The sequence below is a fragment of the Antechinus flavipes genome, chromosome 4, assembly GCF_016432865.1.
Source record: "Antechinus flavipes isolate AdamAnt ecotype Samford, QLD, Australia chromosome 4, AdamAnt_v2, whole genome shotgun sequence".
Taxonomy (NCBI): domain Eukaryota; kingdom Metazoa; phylum Chordata; class Mammalia; order Dasyuromorphia; family Dasyuridae; genus Antechinus; species Antechinus flavipes.
The window spans coordinates 256,776,622-256,795,357 of NC_067401.1; the positions used below are offsets into that span (position 1 = coordinate 256,776,622).

General features: G+C 35.5%; 1 protein-coding gene across 4 annotated transcripts in view; it reads right to left on the reverse strand.

Moving 5' to 3' along the window:
• Positions 1–14,489: 14,489 nt before the first annotated feature.
• The window catches only part of SNX14 (sorting nexin 14), a 112,674-nt gene continuing 108,427 nt past the window's right edge, over positions 14,490–18,736 (reverse strand). For 3 of the 4 annotated variants that reach the window (XM_051997344.1, XM_051997345.1, XM_051997347.1), the window contains 4 exons: positions 18,637–18,732; positions 17,096–17,184; positions 16,742–16,798; positions 14,490–14,702 (listed from right to left, as the gene is read on the reverse strand). In XM_051997344.1, the coding sequence (XP_051853304.1) occupies positions 14,664–14,702; positions 16,742–16,798; positions 17,096–17,184; positions 18,637–18,732 (281 nt within the window). In that variant the 3' untranslated portion in view covers positions 14,490–14,663. The remainder of the gene's footprint in view (positions 14,703–16,741; positions 16,799–17,095; positions 17,185–18,636; positions 18,733–18,736) is intronic. The other variant, XM_051997346.1, reaches the window with a different exon arrangement.

The window sequence follows — 18,736 nt, forward strand, 5'->3', positions numbered from 1 at the left end:
AAAAAGATATTTCTGGATATAGCCAATGTGAGAATTTGTGTTACAAAGGGTTTTCTTTCCTTCAGTTTGTTTCATGCTCCCACTGAAAAGAGAGGAGATAGAAGGGAGAAAAAAAATGCTCATTTAATTTTAATTAAAAGGAAGAAAACAAACATTTATCAGGTGCCTACCATATTCCCAGCACTGTGATATACAAATATTGTATTTGATCCTTACAACAACCCTGTGAAGTAGGTAAGAACATTAAGATCCATCTCCTCAGTAGTAAAACAGTCCAACTCATACACAAAAGGAATCTTTACCATGATATACTCAACAATTGGGCATACAATCTCTGCTAGAAGACATCCTAAGTGGAAGAATCCACTAACTTTCAAAGGAGTCTATTACATCTTTTTTTATAAGGATATTTTTTCTGATTTCAAACCTAAAATTGCCTCTTTTTGAGTTACACTCATTGATCCTGGTTCTACCAGGAGGTCATGGAACGAATCTATTCTCTCTTTTTCAAGGTTGCTCTTCAAAAACTTAACATACTCAGTTCCTTCATTTGATTTTTGTATTCAAAGCCCTTCACCAACTGGATGCCTTTCTCTGCATACTATTCAGTTTATCAATATCCTTTTCAACTTAAGGTGTCTAGAAAGGAATACAATATTCCAGATAAATATAGAGTATCTATTTCTTATTCCTAGAATCTGTACATATCCTTTTTTCTTTGCATTTTAAAATTTATTTATTTTAATAAACATTGTTTTGTGAATCATGTTGGGAGAGAAAAATCAGAAAAGGACCCATAGGAAAGGAAAAAAATCAGAAAACAGAAGTGAACATAGTATATATTGATTTACATTTAATCTCCATAGTTACTTTTCTAGATGCAGGTGGCATTTTCTGTCCAAAGTCTATTGGATCGCTGAATCACTGAGAAGAACCAAATCTTTCATAGCTGATCAGCACATATTCTTGCTGTTATTGTATACGTTATATTCCTGATTCTGCTTGTTTTACTCAGCATCAGTTTGTATAAATCTTTCCGGGTCTTTCTAAAATCAGCTCATTCATCATTTCTTATAGAACAATAATATTCCATAACCTTCATATACTACAACTTATTCAGTCATTCTCCAATAGATGGGCATCTATTCATTTTCCAATTCTTTGCTACCACAAAAAGAGCAGTTACAAACATAACTGCACATGGGGATCTGTTTCCCTCCTTGGGATTCAACTCCAATAGAAACACTGCTGGATCAAAGGGTATGCTGAGTTTTATAGCCCTTTGGGCATAGTTCCAAATTGCTCTCCAGAATGGATGGATTACTTCACAATTCTACCAACAATGCATTAGTGTCCCAGTTTTCCCACATCTCCTCCAACATTTTTTGGATATCTTTTCCTGTCATCTTAGCCAATTTGAAAGGTGGTAAGGTGTACCTCAGAATTGTTTTAATTTCCATTTTTCTAATCAATAGTGATTTAGAACATTTTTTCATATAACTACAAATGGCTTACATCTTATCATCTGAGAATTGTCTGTTTATATCCTTTGATCATTTATCAATTGGGGAATAACTTGTATTCTTATAAATTTGACACAGTTCTTTATATATTTTAGAAATGCGGCCTTTATCAGAAATACTGGCTTTAAAGATTATTTTCCCAGCTCTGTATTTCCCTTTTAATCTTGTTTCTGTTGGTTTGTTTGTGCAAAACCTTTTTAATTTAATGTAATCAAAGTTGTTCATTTTACCTTTCATGATGTTTTCTAGTTCTTCTTTGGTCATAAATTCCTCCCTTTTCCAAAGATCTGATAGGTAAATTATTCCGTGCTCTCCTAGGTATCATCTTTTATGACCAAATTACATATTCTCTTTGACCTTATTTTGGGATGTGATAATCTATACATATCTTAATGGAGACAAAGGTCAAATTAGTTTAACTACCATCTCTTAATACCAATTTATACTGAGCTTGTAGCCTACTAAAATCCATAAATCTCTTTTGAAAAGATGGCTATTACCACTAGCTTGGCTGGTGAAATTGATTTATTGTTCCTGAGTAATGACTTATTATTCATCCCAATCAAATTTAATCTTATTAAAATTCAGCCCAATGCTCTAGTATCAAGATTCGTTTGGATCCTGACTCTCCGTGTATTGATTATCTCCCTTTGCCAAACTTTGTCATTTCATAAGCAATTTACGCCTTTAGAATGTGATAAAACGCCACAGGGCCATGGACAGATTTATAGGGCAACTAAGGATTATTAAAGGGAAAGAAAGTAGATTTCTTATTTATTTTAGGTACTCCACTGGATACCTCGCACTACACTACCATTCATTAAACTTTTAACAAATATTGTTTGAGTCTAGCAATCCATCCAATTGTATTAATGTCTAGCATCTCCATAAGAATAGTTTAAGATAAGTTGTAAAAAGTCTTTGCTAAAATAGAGGTCAACCCTATCCATAGCATTTCTTCATCTACTAGTTTAGTAATCCCATTAAAAAAAAAAAAGATATGAGATTAGTTTTATGTAATACATGTAGCTAGGTGGCTCAAGTGCCTGGCCTGGAAACAGAAAAACCTAACAGCTTCAGACACTAGCTGTGCAATTCCAGGAAAGTCACTTCTGTCCATCCTTGATCAATTGAAACTGAGTTAGGTCTTTTTGTCAAAAGAGTTTTCCCACATCCCTGCCACCATTCATCATTATCTTTTCCTATCATTTTAGCCAATCTGAGAGGTATGTAGTAATATTTCAGAGTTGTCTTAATTTGCATTTCTCTGATCAAGAGTCTGCCTCAGTTTCTCATCTGTAAAAAATTAACTAAAGAAGAATTAACAAACTGTTCTAGTATATTTGCCAATAAAATTCCAAATGGAATTATGAAGAAACATAATTTAAATGACTGAACAATACCAAAATAAGTCCCACACAGACCACCTGTTGGCAGGATTAGGGAGACTGTTACTCTCACTCTCTTTCTACTAAGGGTCTTCTCTCAGTTCTAAGTCTACTCACATATAGACTAAAGTTTAGGCTTATAAGAGCTTAACCTCTGATGAGACAAGAGATAATGTTCTCTTTAATTATTTTGTTTGTTTATGTTATAAAGCAGCAGTCATCAAAACCATTTGGTACTGGATAAGAAATAGTCTAGTTGATCAATGGAAAAGATTAGGTTCACAGGACAAAATAGTCAATAGTAATCTGGTGTTTGACAAACCCAAAGACACCAGCTTTTGGGATAAAAATTCACTATTTGACAAAAACTTCTGGGAAAATTGTAAACTAGTATGGCAGAAACTAGGCACTGACCCACATCTAACACCATATACCAAGATAAGATCAAAATGGGTTCATGATCTAGACATAAAGAATGAGATTGTAAACAAATTAGAAGAAAATAGGATCTCAGATCTGTGGAGAAGTTTTATGGGCCAGAACTCTGAAACAAGAATCCTTACAAGGTGTTGAGTCAGTAGAATTGAAGACAATGGTTGTCTAGTTTAGCATGGTGATTAATAGTTCTCTAATTTCAATATGATTGATTTAATCTTACAACAAATAATGGTTTCCTAGTGATATAATGATGGGTTTATACTCAGTGTAGAGCATGTAAACTGGGAGCCTCAGCCAGATTCATTAAGGGACAGAGAAGACAAAGGACTGGAGGCGGGAGCTCAAGCTCTCGGAGCCAAGGAGAGAGATTCATTCCATCTTCGGTCAGACTCCTGGTGGCTCTCCTGGGGGACTGAGAGACAGATTCATTCATCCCATATCACACCCTGTAGTGGCAGGCCTGTCCTCCTGCATTTTCTCCAAAACCAAGTTGTCTCAGAAGGCCACAAGAAAGCTAGCTGAGCACCAGGCAAAGGAGACAATAAAGACTTTTGGACTTTAACACCTGACTATTTTTGTGGTGATTACTCTACTGAAAGGAAAGCTGCCCTGCGACCTCCAGAAAACCACCAAAAGCATTGCAGAGAAGGAAAGAATTTGTGACCAAAGAACCAGAGATCATTATTGATCACAAAATAATTTTGATTATATTAAGTTAAAAAGTTTTTGTACAAACAAAACTAATGCAGGCAAGAGTAAAAGGGAAGCAATAAAGTGGGAGAACAGTTTTACATTTAAAGGTTCGGATAAAGGCCTCATTTCTAAAATATATAGAGAATTGACTCAAATTTATAAGAATTCAAGCCATTCTCCAGTTGATAAATGGTCAAAAGACATGAACAGACAATTTTCAAATGAAGAAATTGAAACAATTTCTAGTCAAATGAAAAGGTGCTCCAAATCATTCTTGATCAGAGAAATGCAAATTAAGACAACTCTGAAATATTACTACACACCTCTCAGATCGGCTAAAATGACAGGAAAAGATGATGAATGGTGGCGGGGATGTGGGAAAACTGGAACACTGTTGCATTGTTGGTGGAAACCATTCTGGAGAGAAATTTGGAACTATGCTCAAAAAGTTATCAGACTGTGCATACCCTTTGATCCAGCAGTGTTACTTCTGGGTTTATATCCCAAAGAGATACTAAAGAAGGGAAAGGGACCTGTATGTGCAAAAATGTTTGTAGCAGCCCTGTTTGTAGTGGCCAGAAACTGGAAACTGAGTGGATGCCCATCAATTGGAGAATGGCTGAATAAATTGTGGCATATGAATGTTATGTAATGTTATTGTTCTGTAAGAAATGACCAGCAGAATGATTTCAGAAAGGCCTGGAGAGACTTACATGAACTGATGCTGAGTGAAATGAGCAGAACCAGAGATCATTATATGTAATATTCGGGCTAGCTCTCTGGAGGTCCTTCGGACAGGCTTGATCTCAGCAGGGTAGATACCATGAAAATGGCCAGGAATAGAGTCTAGAGTCTTTACTGTCTCCTTCATAGTCTGTGTCTGTCATAGTCTGACCCAGTCTTGCATGCAGGAGGCAGGACAGCCACCAGGAGGATGGTCAAAGGCAGAATGTCTCATTTCCAGTTCTTCTCAGCCCTTAAATATCCTATTACAATTACATCATCATAGCATTCTGAATATGTGTAAACTAGAGAACCATTACATCACCATGCTTAGTAAGTATATGTGTACTAGAGAACCACCATCTCATCAATTCCACTGAGTTAACTAACACCTTGCTATAAATATCCTTGTTTCACTATACTTCTCCAGAGTTCCAGCCCTCTATAATTATACAAGGCAATAAGACTATACAATGATTAATTCTGATGGACATGGTCCTCTTCAACAATGAGATGATTCAAACCAGTTCAACTTGTTCAGTGATTAAGAGAGCCATCTACACTCAGAGAGAGGACTGTGGGAACTGAGTGTGGAACACAACATAGCATTTTCACTTTTTCTGTTGATATTTACTTGCATTTTATTTTCTTTCTCAGGTTTTTTTTTCCTTCTTTATCTGATTTTTCTTGTACAACAAGATATCTGTATAAATATAAATATAGATATTGGATTTAACATATATTTTAGCATATTTAACATGTATTGTACTACCTGCCATCTAGGGGAAAGGGTGGGAGGAAGGAGGGGAAAATTTGGAACAGAAAGTTTTGCAAGGGTCAATGCTGAAAAATTACCCATGCATATGTTTTGTAAATAAAAAGATTTAATAAAAATGTAAAAAAATTATTTTATTATGATCCTCCCCCTGAAGTCCTAGAAAAAAATCACAATATACAATGCTGAAGTATGGTTTAATGGTCTTTCTGAAATGGGGAAGAAGGTATTCAGTTTATAATGTAAATCAGGTACAGACTAGCTCTTTCTTCCACACAAAAAAATGCAAAACACATACACACACACACACACACACATATTCTCACTCACTAACAAATGTTTAAACAAATAGGAACAGAAATTCCTAACTACTATGAGGCTCTTGAAAGGCTGACGTTTAAAGCAAAAGCAAAATATGCAGCATTTTGTGGAACTGCTGAATTGACATTTCATCTTTACTTCCAGATCCATATCCTCTAGCAAGCCAGGTCAAGAGTTTGGCTCACCCTCCAGTGGGTGATCTTCTCCTCCAAACAACACAGTATTAATTTCTGGGGCTCTTCCTGAAGTACAGTTGGCACCAGGGACCCAAGTTGCTCCTAACCTCTCAAACTCAGAAGATTGTCCTCAACGCTCAAAAGATTTGTCTTAGGGTGGTTATGCAGTCCCCTCCATTCAGAAATGAAACCAATAGAAGAGGTAGTCCAAGACTAAATCTAGAAAACTAAAAAGGGCATGTCTTGTTTTATACTAATAAACATCATGTTAATTTGCCTCCTGGATTCCTTGTGAGACTTCCTGAAAAGAAAAGGTTACATGCTATCCATTTGAAGTGAAAAGAAAAAAAGAGAAAACAGAAACTTTTCCTCCTTTTTTAGTCAAAGTAGGACCCCAAACCCCAACTGCATTCACAAAGTAGGAAGAAAGGATCACAAAGAAATCACTTTTATTATACTGTGTCTTTTCAAAGCATGCAAGTCCTTAGCATGGAGCTATATGTGACCATCAAGAAGCATCCAGGACAGCTCAACACATGTCCCACTGGTGGTAATCTATTGAAAGCATAGCAGAGGGTCCTGTTTATCTACCATTACCCCGATATGATCTCTTCTAGAATTTTCCTAGGAATCCCATTGTGAAAAATAATGCCATTAGACATGAGAGAGAGGGGTGAAATTAAAATTTTAATTATATAAGTGCAGTTGTATGAGGACATATTTTGATGGAAGTGGATTTCTTTGACAAAGAGACCTGAGTTTCAATTGATAAATGACGGACAAAAGCAGCTACACCCAAAGAAAGAACACTGGGAAACGAATGTGAACTATCTGCATTTTTGTTTTTCTTCCCCGGGTTATTTATACCTTCTGAATCCAATTCTCCCTGTGCAACAAGAGAACTGTTTGGTTCTGCAAACATATATTGTATCTAGGATATACTGCAACATATCTAACATATATAGGACTGCTTGCCATCTAGGGGAGGGGGTGGAGGGAGGGAGGGGAAAAATCGGAACAGAAATGAGTGCAAGGGATAATGTTGTAAAAAAAATTACCCTGGCATGGATTCTGTCAATATAAAGTAATTATTAAATAAAAATTTTTTTTTAAAAATTATATAAGTGCAGAAGGGATTATAGAATAGACACACTTGGAATCAGCACACATCTTTTTTACATCCTGCCATACAAAACATTTCCCCATTGAGTACCAGAAAGGTCACAGCTTATCCAGAGCACCTAATCCTCCCACATGAGTTTGAGTCTCTATCTCTGATCACATCATTACGTTTGCCCTTGGTGTAGAGGACCAGAACTCTGGAGAAGTATACTTGAAACAAGGTGTTCACTCAGTGGAACTGATGAGATGATGTTTTTCTAGTTCACATATATACTTAGTATGGTGATGTAATAGTTCTCTAGTTCATACATATTCAGTATGCTGTAATGATGTAATTGTACTAAGGTAATATAAGGGCTGAGAAGGACTAGAAATGATTCATTCCATCTTTGACCAGCCTCATGGTGGGTCTCCTGCTTTTATCACTTCTCCACAAAGACCAAGGACTCGGGCTGATCCTGAAGTCCTCCAGAAAGCTAGCCCGAACATTACACCTTGGCATTCACTGTATTTGGACATAGTTCAGTTCTTCCCAGATTCCCTATTATGAAGATGAGTATTACAAAGGTAATTTCTTAAAAGTCTAATTGCCCCACATGAGTTTCCACCTCTAATTACATCATTACTTCTCACCAGAGCATAAATCCTTTTTTTTAAATAAAGTTTTTTATTTTTAAAACATATGCACGGATAATTTTACATTTGCCCTTGCATATCCTTGTGTTTCAGATTTTCTCCTCCTTTCCCCCATCTCCTCCCCTAAAGGTAAGCAATTCAATATATGTTAAGCATGTTAAATATATGTTAAATCCAATATGTATAAACATATTTATACAATTCTCTTGCAGCACAAGAGAAATCAGATTTAAAAAAAAGTAAATGAGTAAGGAAACAAAATGCAAGCAAATAACAAAAAGAGTGAGAATGTTGTTGTGATCCATATTCAGTTCCTACAGTCCTCTCTCTGGGTATAGATGGCTCTCTTCATCCCAGGATCATTGGAAATGGCATCAATCATCTCATTGTTGAAGAGAGCCACGTCCATTAGAATTGATCATCATATAGTATTGTTATTGAAGTAGATAATGATCTCCTGGTCCTGCTCACTTCACTCAGCATCAGTTCATGTTAAGTGTCTCCAGTCCTCTCTATATTCATCCTGCTGGTCATTTCTTATAGAACAATAATATTCGTAACATTCATGTAACACAATTTATTCACTGGACTTATATCTCAAAGAGATCTTAAAAAAGGGAAAAGACCTGTATGTGCCAACATGTTTGTGGCAGCCTTTTTGTAGTGGCCAGAAACTGGAAACTGAGTGCATTCCCATCAATTGAAGAATGGCTGAATAAATTGTGGTATATGAATATTATGGAATATTATTGTTCTATAAGAAATGACCAACAGGATGATCTCAGAGAGGTCCGGAGAGACTTACATGAACTGATGCTGAGTGAAATGAGGACCAGGAGATCATTATATACCTCAACAACAATACTATATGATGATCAATTCTGATGGATGTGTGTAACGACCGTGCTAGCACCCAGGACACCCCAGAATTAGCCGGAGTCAGGATAAGCAAAAGTCCTCAGTCTTTATTCTTGGTCTTAGATGCAGGATTGAACAGGATGTAAGCAGATTCTCCTGCTTCTCATCTACCTTCTCGTCTACCTCCAAGAATGTGTCCCTGGCTAGCTTCACTTCATCCCCCAGTCCCTTCTACAATCCTCTATACACCAATCATTGAGCCAGCACAGATAGTGGAAAGGACCATTTTCCAAACATATGCCCATAGAGTATTGCCCAATCAATAATTAGCCTCAAGCGCTCAGCAGTCCTGACCTCAGTGCATCAACCCAATAGTTTCAGCCCTTTACAGACGTGGCCCTCTTCAACAATGAGATGAACCAAATCAGTTTCAATAATGCAGTAGTGAACAGAACCAGCTACACCCAGCGAAAGAACTCTGGGAGATAACCATGAATCATTACATAGAATATCTAATCCCTCTATTTTTGTCCGTTGGCATTTTTGATTTCCTTCACAGGCTAATTGTACACTATTTCAGAATCCGATTCTTCTTGTGCAGCAAAACAACTATATGGGTATTTATACATATATTGTATTTATCATATACATATTTAACATGTATTGGTCTACCTACCATCTGGGGGAGTGTGTGGAGGGAAGGAAGGGAAAAATTGGAACAAAAGGTTTTGCAATTGTCAATATTAAAAAATTACCCATGCATATAACTTCTAAATAAAAAACTATTAAAAACAAAAACAAAAACACTGCTGCATCAAAGGGAATGCCAATTTGATAACTTTTTGAACATAGCTCCAAATTGAGCTTCAGAATGCTAGATCCATTCACAACTCCATCAACAAGTATCAGTGTCCCAGTTTTCCCACATCCCATCCAACATTTGTCCTTGTCTCTTCCTGTCATCTTAGCCAATTTGAGAGATAGAGTGGTATCCCAGAGTTGTCTTAATTTGCACTTCTCTGATTAATAGTGATTTAGAGCACCTTCTCATATGATTAGAAATAGTTTTAATTTTCTCATCTGAAAATTGTCTGTTCATATCTCATTTATCAATTGGAGAATAGCTTGGATTCTTATAAATTTGAATCAGTTCTCTATATATTTTAGAAATGAGGCCTTTATCAGAACCCTCAAATATAAAAATGATTTCCCAATTTATTACTTTCTTTCTGTTTTTGTCTGAATTAGTTTTTAACTTAATATAATCAAAATTATCTGGTGTTCAATTATGAATTCCAGTTCTTCTTTGGACACAAATTCCTTCCTTTCTCCACAGATCTGAGAGGTAAACTACCCTATGTTCCTTTAGATTGTGTATATTACTCTTTATATCTAAATCATGAACCCATTTAGACCTTATCTTGGTATGTGGTGTTAGGTGTGGGTTGAGCCCTAATTTCTTCCACACCAGTTTCCAATTTTCCTAGCAGTTTTTGTCAAATAGCGAGTTCTTATCCCAAAAACTGGGGCCTTTGGGTTTGTCAAACACTAGATTGCTATTAGTTATTGCCGGTTTTGTCCTGTGAACCTCACCTATTCTACTGGTAGACTACTCTTATTTCTTAGCCATTACCAAATAGTTTTGATGACTGCTGCTTTATAATATAATTTTAGGTCTGACACAGCTAGGCCACCTTCATTAGCTTTTTTTTTTTCATTAATTCCCTTGAAATTCTTGATCATTTGTTCTTCCAGATGAACTTTTGTTACTATTTTTTCTAGATGTGTAAAATAGTTTCTTGGGAGTTTGATTGGTATAGTACTAAATAAGTAGATGAATTTAGGTAGTATTGCCATTTTTATTATATTTGCAGAGCATAAATCTTTAATTACACCTTCCCTTCCGCTTGTAAATTCCCACTTCTTCTTTTTTTTTTTATTTAATAATTACATTATATTGACACTCATTTCTGTTCCGATTTTTTTTTCCCCTCCCTCCCTCCACCCCCTCCCCTAGATGGCAAGCAGTCCTTTATATGTTGGATATGTTGCAGTATATCCTAGATACAATATATGTTTGCAGAACCAAACAGTTCTCTTGTTGCACAGGGAGAATTGGATTCAGAAGGTATAAATAATCCAGGAAGAAAAACAAAAATGCAGATAGTTCACATTCGTTTCCCAGTGTTCTTTCTTTGGGTGTAGCTGCTTTTGTCCGTCATTTATCAATTGAAACTCAGGTCTCTTTGTCAAAGAAATCCACTTCCATCAAAATATGTCCTCATACAATATCGTTGTCGAAGTGTATAATGATCTCCTGGTTCTGCTCATTTCACTTAGCATCAGTTCATGTAGGTCTCTCCAAGCCTCTCTGTATTCATCCTGCTGGTCATTTCTTACAGAACAATACTATTCCATAACATTCATATACCACAATTTACCCAGCCATTCTCCAATTGATGGGCATCCATTCATTTTCCAGTTTCTAGCCACTACAAACAGGGCTGCTACAAACATTTTGGCACATACAGGTCCCTTTCCCTTCTTTAGTATTTCTTTGGGATATAAGCCCAATAGAAACACTGCTGGATCAAAGGATATGCACATTTTGATAATTTTTTGGGCATAATTCCAGATTGCTCTCCAGAATGGTTGGATTCGTTCACAACTCCACCAACAATGCAATAGTGTCCCAGTTTTCCCGCATCCCCTCCAACATTCATCATTATTTTTTCCTGTCATCTTAGCCAATCTGACAGGTGTGTAGTGGTATCTCAGAGTTGTCTTAATTTGCATTTCTCTGATCAATAATGATTTGGAACACTCTTTCATATGAGTGGTAATAGTTTCAATCTCATCCTCTGAAAATTGTCTGTTCATATCCTTTGACCATTTATCAATTGGAGAATGGCTTGATTTCTTATAAATTTGAGTCAGTTCTCTCTATATTTTGGAAATGAGGCCTTTATCAGAACCTTTAACTGTGAAAATGTTTTCCCAGTTTGTTGCTTCCCTTCTAATCTTGTTTGCATTAGTTTTATTTGTACAAAGGCTTTTTAATTTGATGTAATCGAAATTTTCTATTCTGTGATCAGTAATGGTCTCTAGTTCATCTTTGGTCACAAATTTCTTTCTCCTCCACAAGTCTGAGAGATAAACTATTCTATGTTCCTCTAATTTATTTATAATCTCGTTCTTTATGCCTAGGTCATAGACCCATTTTGATCTTATCTTGGTATATGGTGTTAAGTGTGGGTCCATGCCTAATTTCTGCCATACTAATTTCCAATTATCCCAGCAGTTTTTATCAAATAATGAATTCTTTTCCCAGAAGTTAGGGGCTTTGGGTTTGTCAAACACTAGATTGCTATAATTGACTATTCTGTCTTGTGAGCCTAGCCTTTTCCACTGATCCACTAATCTATTTCTTAGCCAATACCAAATGGTTTTGGTGACTGCTGCTTTATAATATAATTTTAGAGTAAATTCCCACTTCTGATTAAATTTTCCCTTGTTTGGCTCTATTTCTTAGGTTTCCATTTCATTTTTCTGATTTGTTTCACAGCTCTGTGGAAACTAAATCCTCATCCAATTCTCACACTATCAAGCTCATTGGTTACAGTTGGTAGAGTATCTTTTGTCTTTCCTTTTTTAGAAAAAAAAATATTAGATTTGCTCTTCTCCAATCTTACGGTTTCTTGCCCAAGTGCTATAATCTTTGAAACATCACTAGCATGACTCAGTACTAACATCTTCTAGGTTTTTTTCCCCTATAAACTAAAGATGAAGTTCATCTGGGCCAGGTGACTTGAAATGAACTGAAGATAATTAAATGCTTTTCTGAGACATAAAATCTTTATTTTTGTTCTGTCATTTCCAAGTGTCCTCTGCAAAAAAAAAAAAAAAAAGAAAGAAAGAAAGAAAATGAGAATGGAAAAAATAATTTCACAAATAGTCTTTTGTTTTAAGTAATTTTTCTTCCCATTGTATGCAAAGGTCCTATTCTTTTTGATTCTCACTTTCCTTCCCAAACCCTTTGTTCTTGATTTCCTTCAACAGTTTCAGCAAACTGAGTTGTAGCAAACCCCAAACTATCTGGATAGAGACTGTAGAGAGTCTGTATAGAGACACTTGTCTCCACTGCTCTTGACCTTGCTTTTATCTTCTGCCCGTTTTTACACAAAAAAGGTCACATGAATCATACTCCATGTTTCAGAGAAGTCAGGGCAAGAGGGATAGATGTTCAAGAATGAAATTCTGATGTCACTAATGAAGAACTCCAGTGAGGAGGAAAAAATGGTCTTTGTCTTAAGGGACTGATGCCCTTTCTCCTCAGCTTTGCCTTATGGAAAACCTAACTTCCTTCAAAACACAGTTCAGGTCCATCTCCTAAACAGAACCTTTTCTAAATCATCAGTTATCATTCTTTCCTTCTTATTCACTTTGTATGTTATTTATATTTAATTAATTGGGCACTTACATATACTCTGCTGAAGCACTTTATGGATTACTCAGTCTTATGTCTGCTTCCTAGATTTGTTCATCCACCCTGAAGTTTAATTCTTCTATATTTGTATGTTGTTTTGATGCGAGTTGTGGTCCCTTAAGAATTGATTTCTTTCTTTCTTTTTGATTCCCAACCCCTCCTAATTGATGCATTATCAATCCAGGAAGCTAGGACCTTTGATTCACAAATCCTGGTCAAAACCATTCCTTTGAATTCTAATAGAAGATCCAGACCTGTCCCAGCCCCCACCTGGATCTGAGCCAACATGGGCTCTTAGAGCCCTCATCAGATCTGAGCCAACTTGGGCTGTCCCAGCCCCCATTTTAATGATCTGCTCAGGTTTCCCAACCCCACCAAGCAAACTCAAGCCCCAACTGAAAGTCAAAAAGAGCCAACTTGGGACTCCACCCACAGGCCCCTTTAGCTAAATCTTTCCTTATAAAAGAGTCAAACTGGAGCCTTCTCTTTGCAGAGGGTTGAAACTCGCTGGCACCATGCCTGGCACCCCAAGGACCCTCTGTCCACTGGAACCCTGTTTCTGGTGCCCTTCTCTCTCTACCTTCACCCATTTCCTTAACTAGACTTTAACCTTACTTCCAAACCCCATAATAAACCTCTTATCAATCTAGCTTTTCAGGTCTGTAAATTCCTTTACAGGGAACTTTTGCACCTTTACTAGACCTCATTTAACTTCGTATCCTTGCACCGAATCCAAAGGAGTTTCAGGGGAGCCCTATTTGACTCCCTGTACCCAGAACCTGCCACTAGACCTCAATTAAACCCTAATTTCATGTAGATACTCTATATCTAGACCTCATCAGTTTCCCTTTTGTAAGTAAACTTCTTGAGAGCAGGAACTGTCTCAAATTTCTATTCATATTCCCAGCAGTTAGCACAGTGTTTTCACATATAAACATTTAATAAATGCTTATTCAAGATCCAAGAAAGACAAAGGAAGAAAGCTGCTATATATTTAAAGTTGAAATGTATTTAAGTAAAAAAATTTATATGAATAAATGAGTTGACTCTATGTTGAAGTTAATTTCACATTCCTGTGCTTCTATACTATAGTTCATAATTCTTCCCTATCTGCTGTCATGTCAAACTATATATTTATCTTCTACAATTGCTCCTTAAAAAACTCCCATCTTTGAAACATATTGGCTGTGAAAACCCGAGGAGGTCACTTTCCTTCAAAGGAACCAAAACTGCATTACAAAGTAGTTGCTCATCTAGAACAAAAATGAAAACTGTAATACTAAAGAGAAGTATGATTTGGAGAAAGTGGAATTAAAACTTAAGAGAAGAAAAATTCTATTTCAATCATAATAAGTTTGAATTAGTCTTTATTAAAACAAAAAAGCAATACGATTTTCAGACACTGAATTACATGATACACATTATTTACAAAAATATACAAGGGAAAGAACATAATATATCATCTCTCTTCTGTATTATAGTGATATGACAGATTTCAACTTTTTCTGTCTGGATCACAGCTTGTTACATCCAGGATGATACAGATGTAGTATCCTTTTGAACCTAGAATAAGTGTAAATTAAATGAAAATAAAATAAATCAATAAAATATAGAGTAAAACAAGCATTTCTAAATCCACTTGTCTCAATAAAATACCAAACAATTCTTTTTCTTAAACCACCAAGATAAGATAAATAGGAATAATTAAAAATCAGAAAAATAAACAAGAAGTAAATAGCAACTCCCATTACTGATACTGATGAGATACTGGTCTAGCTTTGATTTTCATCCTTCTCCCAAATGCATTCTTGATTCCCTGGGCCTCTATTAAGCTCCAGTAGCCCTTTCCCCCTGGAAAATACCTCCATCCCTGCTGCCTTTTCCTCTGATTGGTGATAATCTCCTGGAATTTCCATTTTAAAAGAGTGAAGGAGAGAAAAAGAGAAGGGGAAAAAAAAAAAAAAAAAAAAAAAGGATGAAACAATGGCTGGAGGAGGAAAGGGAGGGAGGAAGAAAGGAAAGAGTCTCATTTGATCTTCACAACCCTGAGAGTGCTATTAGAACCTCCATTTTATAGATGACAACATTGAGGCAGAGATAGGATGGCTTCCCTACGTCACATAGCAAGGTCTAAGGCAGAATTCTAACTTAGATCTTCCTGACTCCCAGCATGAGTTCTATATATTATTTCACTTAGTGATCTTATCAGCTCCCACAGATTTAATTATCATCTCATCTGTATGTTGATAACTTTCAAATCAACTTATTCAACACTAACTTGTCTAATTTTCATTCCCATTTCTAACTATTAAACATCTCAAACTGGATATTCCATTGACATTTTACACTAACCATATCCAAAATTGAATTATCAGGCAGAGATAGAATGGCTTCCCTACGTCACATAGCAAGGTCTAAGGCAGAATTCTAACTTAGATCTTCCTGACTTCCAGCATGAGTTCTATACACTATTTCACTTAGTGATTTTATCAGCTCCCACAGATTTAATTATCATCTCATCTTTATGTTGATGACTTTCAAATCAACTTATTCAACACTAACTTGTCTAATTTTCATTCCTATTTCTAACTATTAAACATCTCAAACTGGATATTCCATTGACATTTTACACTAACCATATCCAAAATTGAACTATCATTTCCTATAAACCATCTCTTCCTAACTGCACAGTTACTGATGAAGGTATCAGCATGTTGCCAGTCACCCACAATTACAACCACGATATCATCCTCAGATCCTCATATTTATTCATTTAACAAATCCTATACACTGGGGCATGAAGACTTACCTCAGAAACTTCTTTCTAAAGGAGGCCTTCCCCAATTCCTCAAGGTACTAATACCTTTTCATCTGAGACCATCTTTTATCTATTATCTAACTTGTATGTATTGAGATATTTAAATGCAACATTAGAATGAGGCCCTCAAGAACATAGGCTATTTTCTCTTTATAGAGCTAGAATTTAGCACACAATCTGGCACAAAGTGTAATTAATTATTAAGTGATAAATGCTTGCTGATAGAATATTTCAATTCCCTATTTTCTTTACTTCTATGCTTTCAGGCCGCTAATTTTCAAATGTTATTGACACGACTTGCACAGTATATAAATCTCTGTTGGCAAACTCAAGAAAAATATGCTTTCCCCCCAAATCCCAGTATATATCTGTTGAACTATATTATTTGAATCAGATCTTGCTCCTAGCTCCTTGTAAGCTAGTTATACAAAGCCAATGATTATATTTCAACCTAAAAAAGAAAGCAATAGGTACCTCATGTCTTTCTACTGTGTTTGACAAGAAAGAGATAGGGAAGAAAAAAGCTAAGACAGCAAGGATTTAAGTTGCTTCTTAAACAAACATGAAGAAACTTATGTCTTGGGATGTTAAATGAATTTACTTAAGTTCTATTTTTGAATATGATAAAACAAGGAAATTAGAAAAGTAACTAATAATAAATAACATTTTTTAAATGCCCTGTGGCCAAAATACCTCAATTTCTATGTTCTAATAATATAGGTGGCATTATAACTTTTGAAGAAAAAAAAAAGTCAAGATAATAAAATGTTTTGCCATTCATTACCTTATTGAGTTCTGGGAAAAGCTCCTGTACTACAATGTCCAACAGAACATAGGTCAACTAACATGCAAAAAGGAAGAAAAGAAAAAAAGAAAAAAGTGTTAAAAGGCCAAAGAAAGTTGTAAAACTACTTAACATCACATTATTTTCCTTGATAACCATTGTGTCCAAGACAAAGTATTTTAAATTTATAGTTAATAGTATAGTGGACATTCAGCAAATTTCATGATTCAGGGAAATTCTAATGTAAATAGTTATTTTTTTGCTTCATTCCCTTGTTTTATATAGCTAAAGGACTCCTCTAATACATAATAAGAAAATGTTGCAGGAAAAGATTCTGTCTTTAACAAAAGGTACCTGTTTGTTGAGTACAGGCTGCTGGAGGCCATTAAACAGAAGACTGATACCTTCATTGGCTTTATCACCAATGCATTTACCTATGCGATCTAAAGAAAACAAAAATTTAAGGTGTTTTTTTTTTAAAGGATAACTACAAAATACGTAAATCTCCATCCTGTTTTCAAACATTCTGAGTTTATGTGTCTAACTTTCTCTCTCAGGTTAACATGTATTATATTTTTAGCTATTAAGTAAAAGTGTTGTTTTACAGTAGGACTGTTGGCATGGTTATAGGAATTATAGATGTAGGTGGGACTGGTCAAAATTTTTAAATGACATTGCTGCCAGCTTTTGAAAAGTAAATAGAACCTGAAATAAAAAGCTCAGATTCAATTTGTAAAATCCATACAGAAAACAAATTAATTTCTCATCTATCTACTCAAAAAACTTACTTTACATTGTCACAAATACATTTAACCAGGTTCATTTGCCTTGGGTCTTGCCTGTATTCAACAATTTAATTCAACACACTCTTAAGTACCCAATATTGTACTCAGCAGTGAGGTTTTTAGGGGCAAAATGATTGGCCATTTTCTTTCTCAAACTCATGCTCAAACGGGTAAAGAGACTCACACAGCTAATAAGGGTCTGAAGGCAGATCTAAACTCAGATCTTTCTGACTCAAGGTACAACCGTTTATTCATTGTGTCACCTAACTGCCTAGTGCTGGGGATAAAAAGACACAAATAAAATAACTCCTGCTTTCAAGAAGCCTCTATTCTCCTGGAAGCAAAACAATATACACACATATTAGCATTTGTGTGTGTGTGTGTGTGTGTGTGTGTGTGTGTGTGTGTGTGAAATAAATACAATGCAATTTTGGGGATGGGTGTTACAGGAAAGATCAGAAGATCAAGACATTAAAGTAAAATAGAAATGTTAATAGGTGAAGGTGAGGAAAGGGTACATTACAAATATGAGAGACAGGTGAAAAAATAGAAAACATTTAGTTCAAATCAGGTATAGGGTTATATAAAAAATGTGGGGGGGAGAAGATTATATATGATAATGGCTAGCTTGATCTTTTATTTACTTATTTTATTTTGAGAGGCAATTGGGGTTTGGTGACTTGTCCAAGGTCCTACAGTTAGTGTTGTGTCTAAAGCCAGATTTGAACTCAGGTCCTCCTGACTTCAGAACTAGTACTTGATTCACGATGCCCTCTAAGCTGCCCTGATTATTATTTATTAATGAAATGATTCTCAGAAACTATTATTTAATCAACCATCCTTAGGAACTTTAAGATTTAGTAGTTAGTTCATTCAATAAAATCATATGAGTGATAAGAAACTTAAGGTTTTTTTTTTTGTAGTCCTTTAATCTAACAATTTATATATTAAAACAATGTGTAATTGAATACATGTGAAACAACCTTGTTAATTTTGTGAAATGAACAATTTATCCTAAAATTGGCTATAATTTGCATTATTGTGACTTTAGTAAAGTATACTAATTCAAACATTACAGAACAAATCGAATGTGTATCTTAAATATTACACCTGGAATGTAGTTCATCATTTCTTCTAATGTCTGTTTTGCTCGTTTCTGTTTGTCTTGGAGAGAACGCGGTTCAGTGTTTTCACAGAATACAGCATCTGC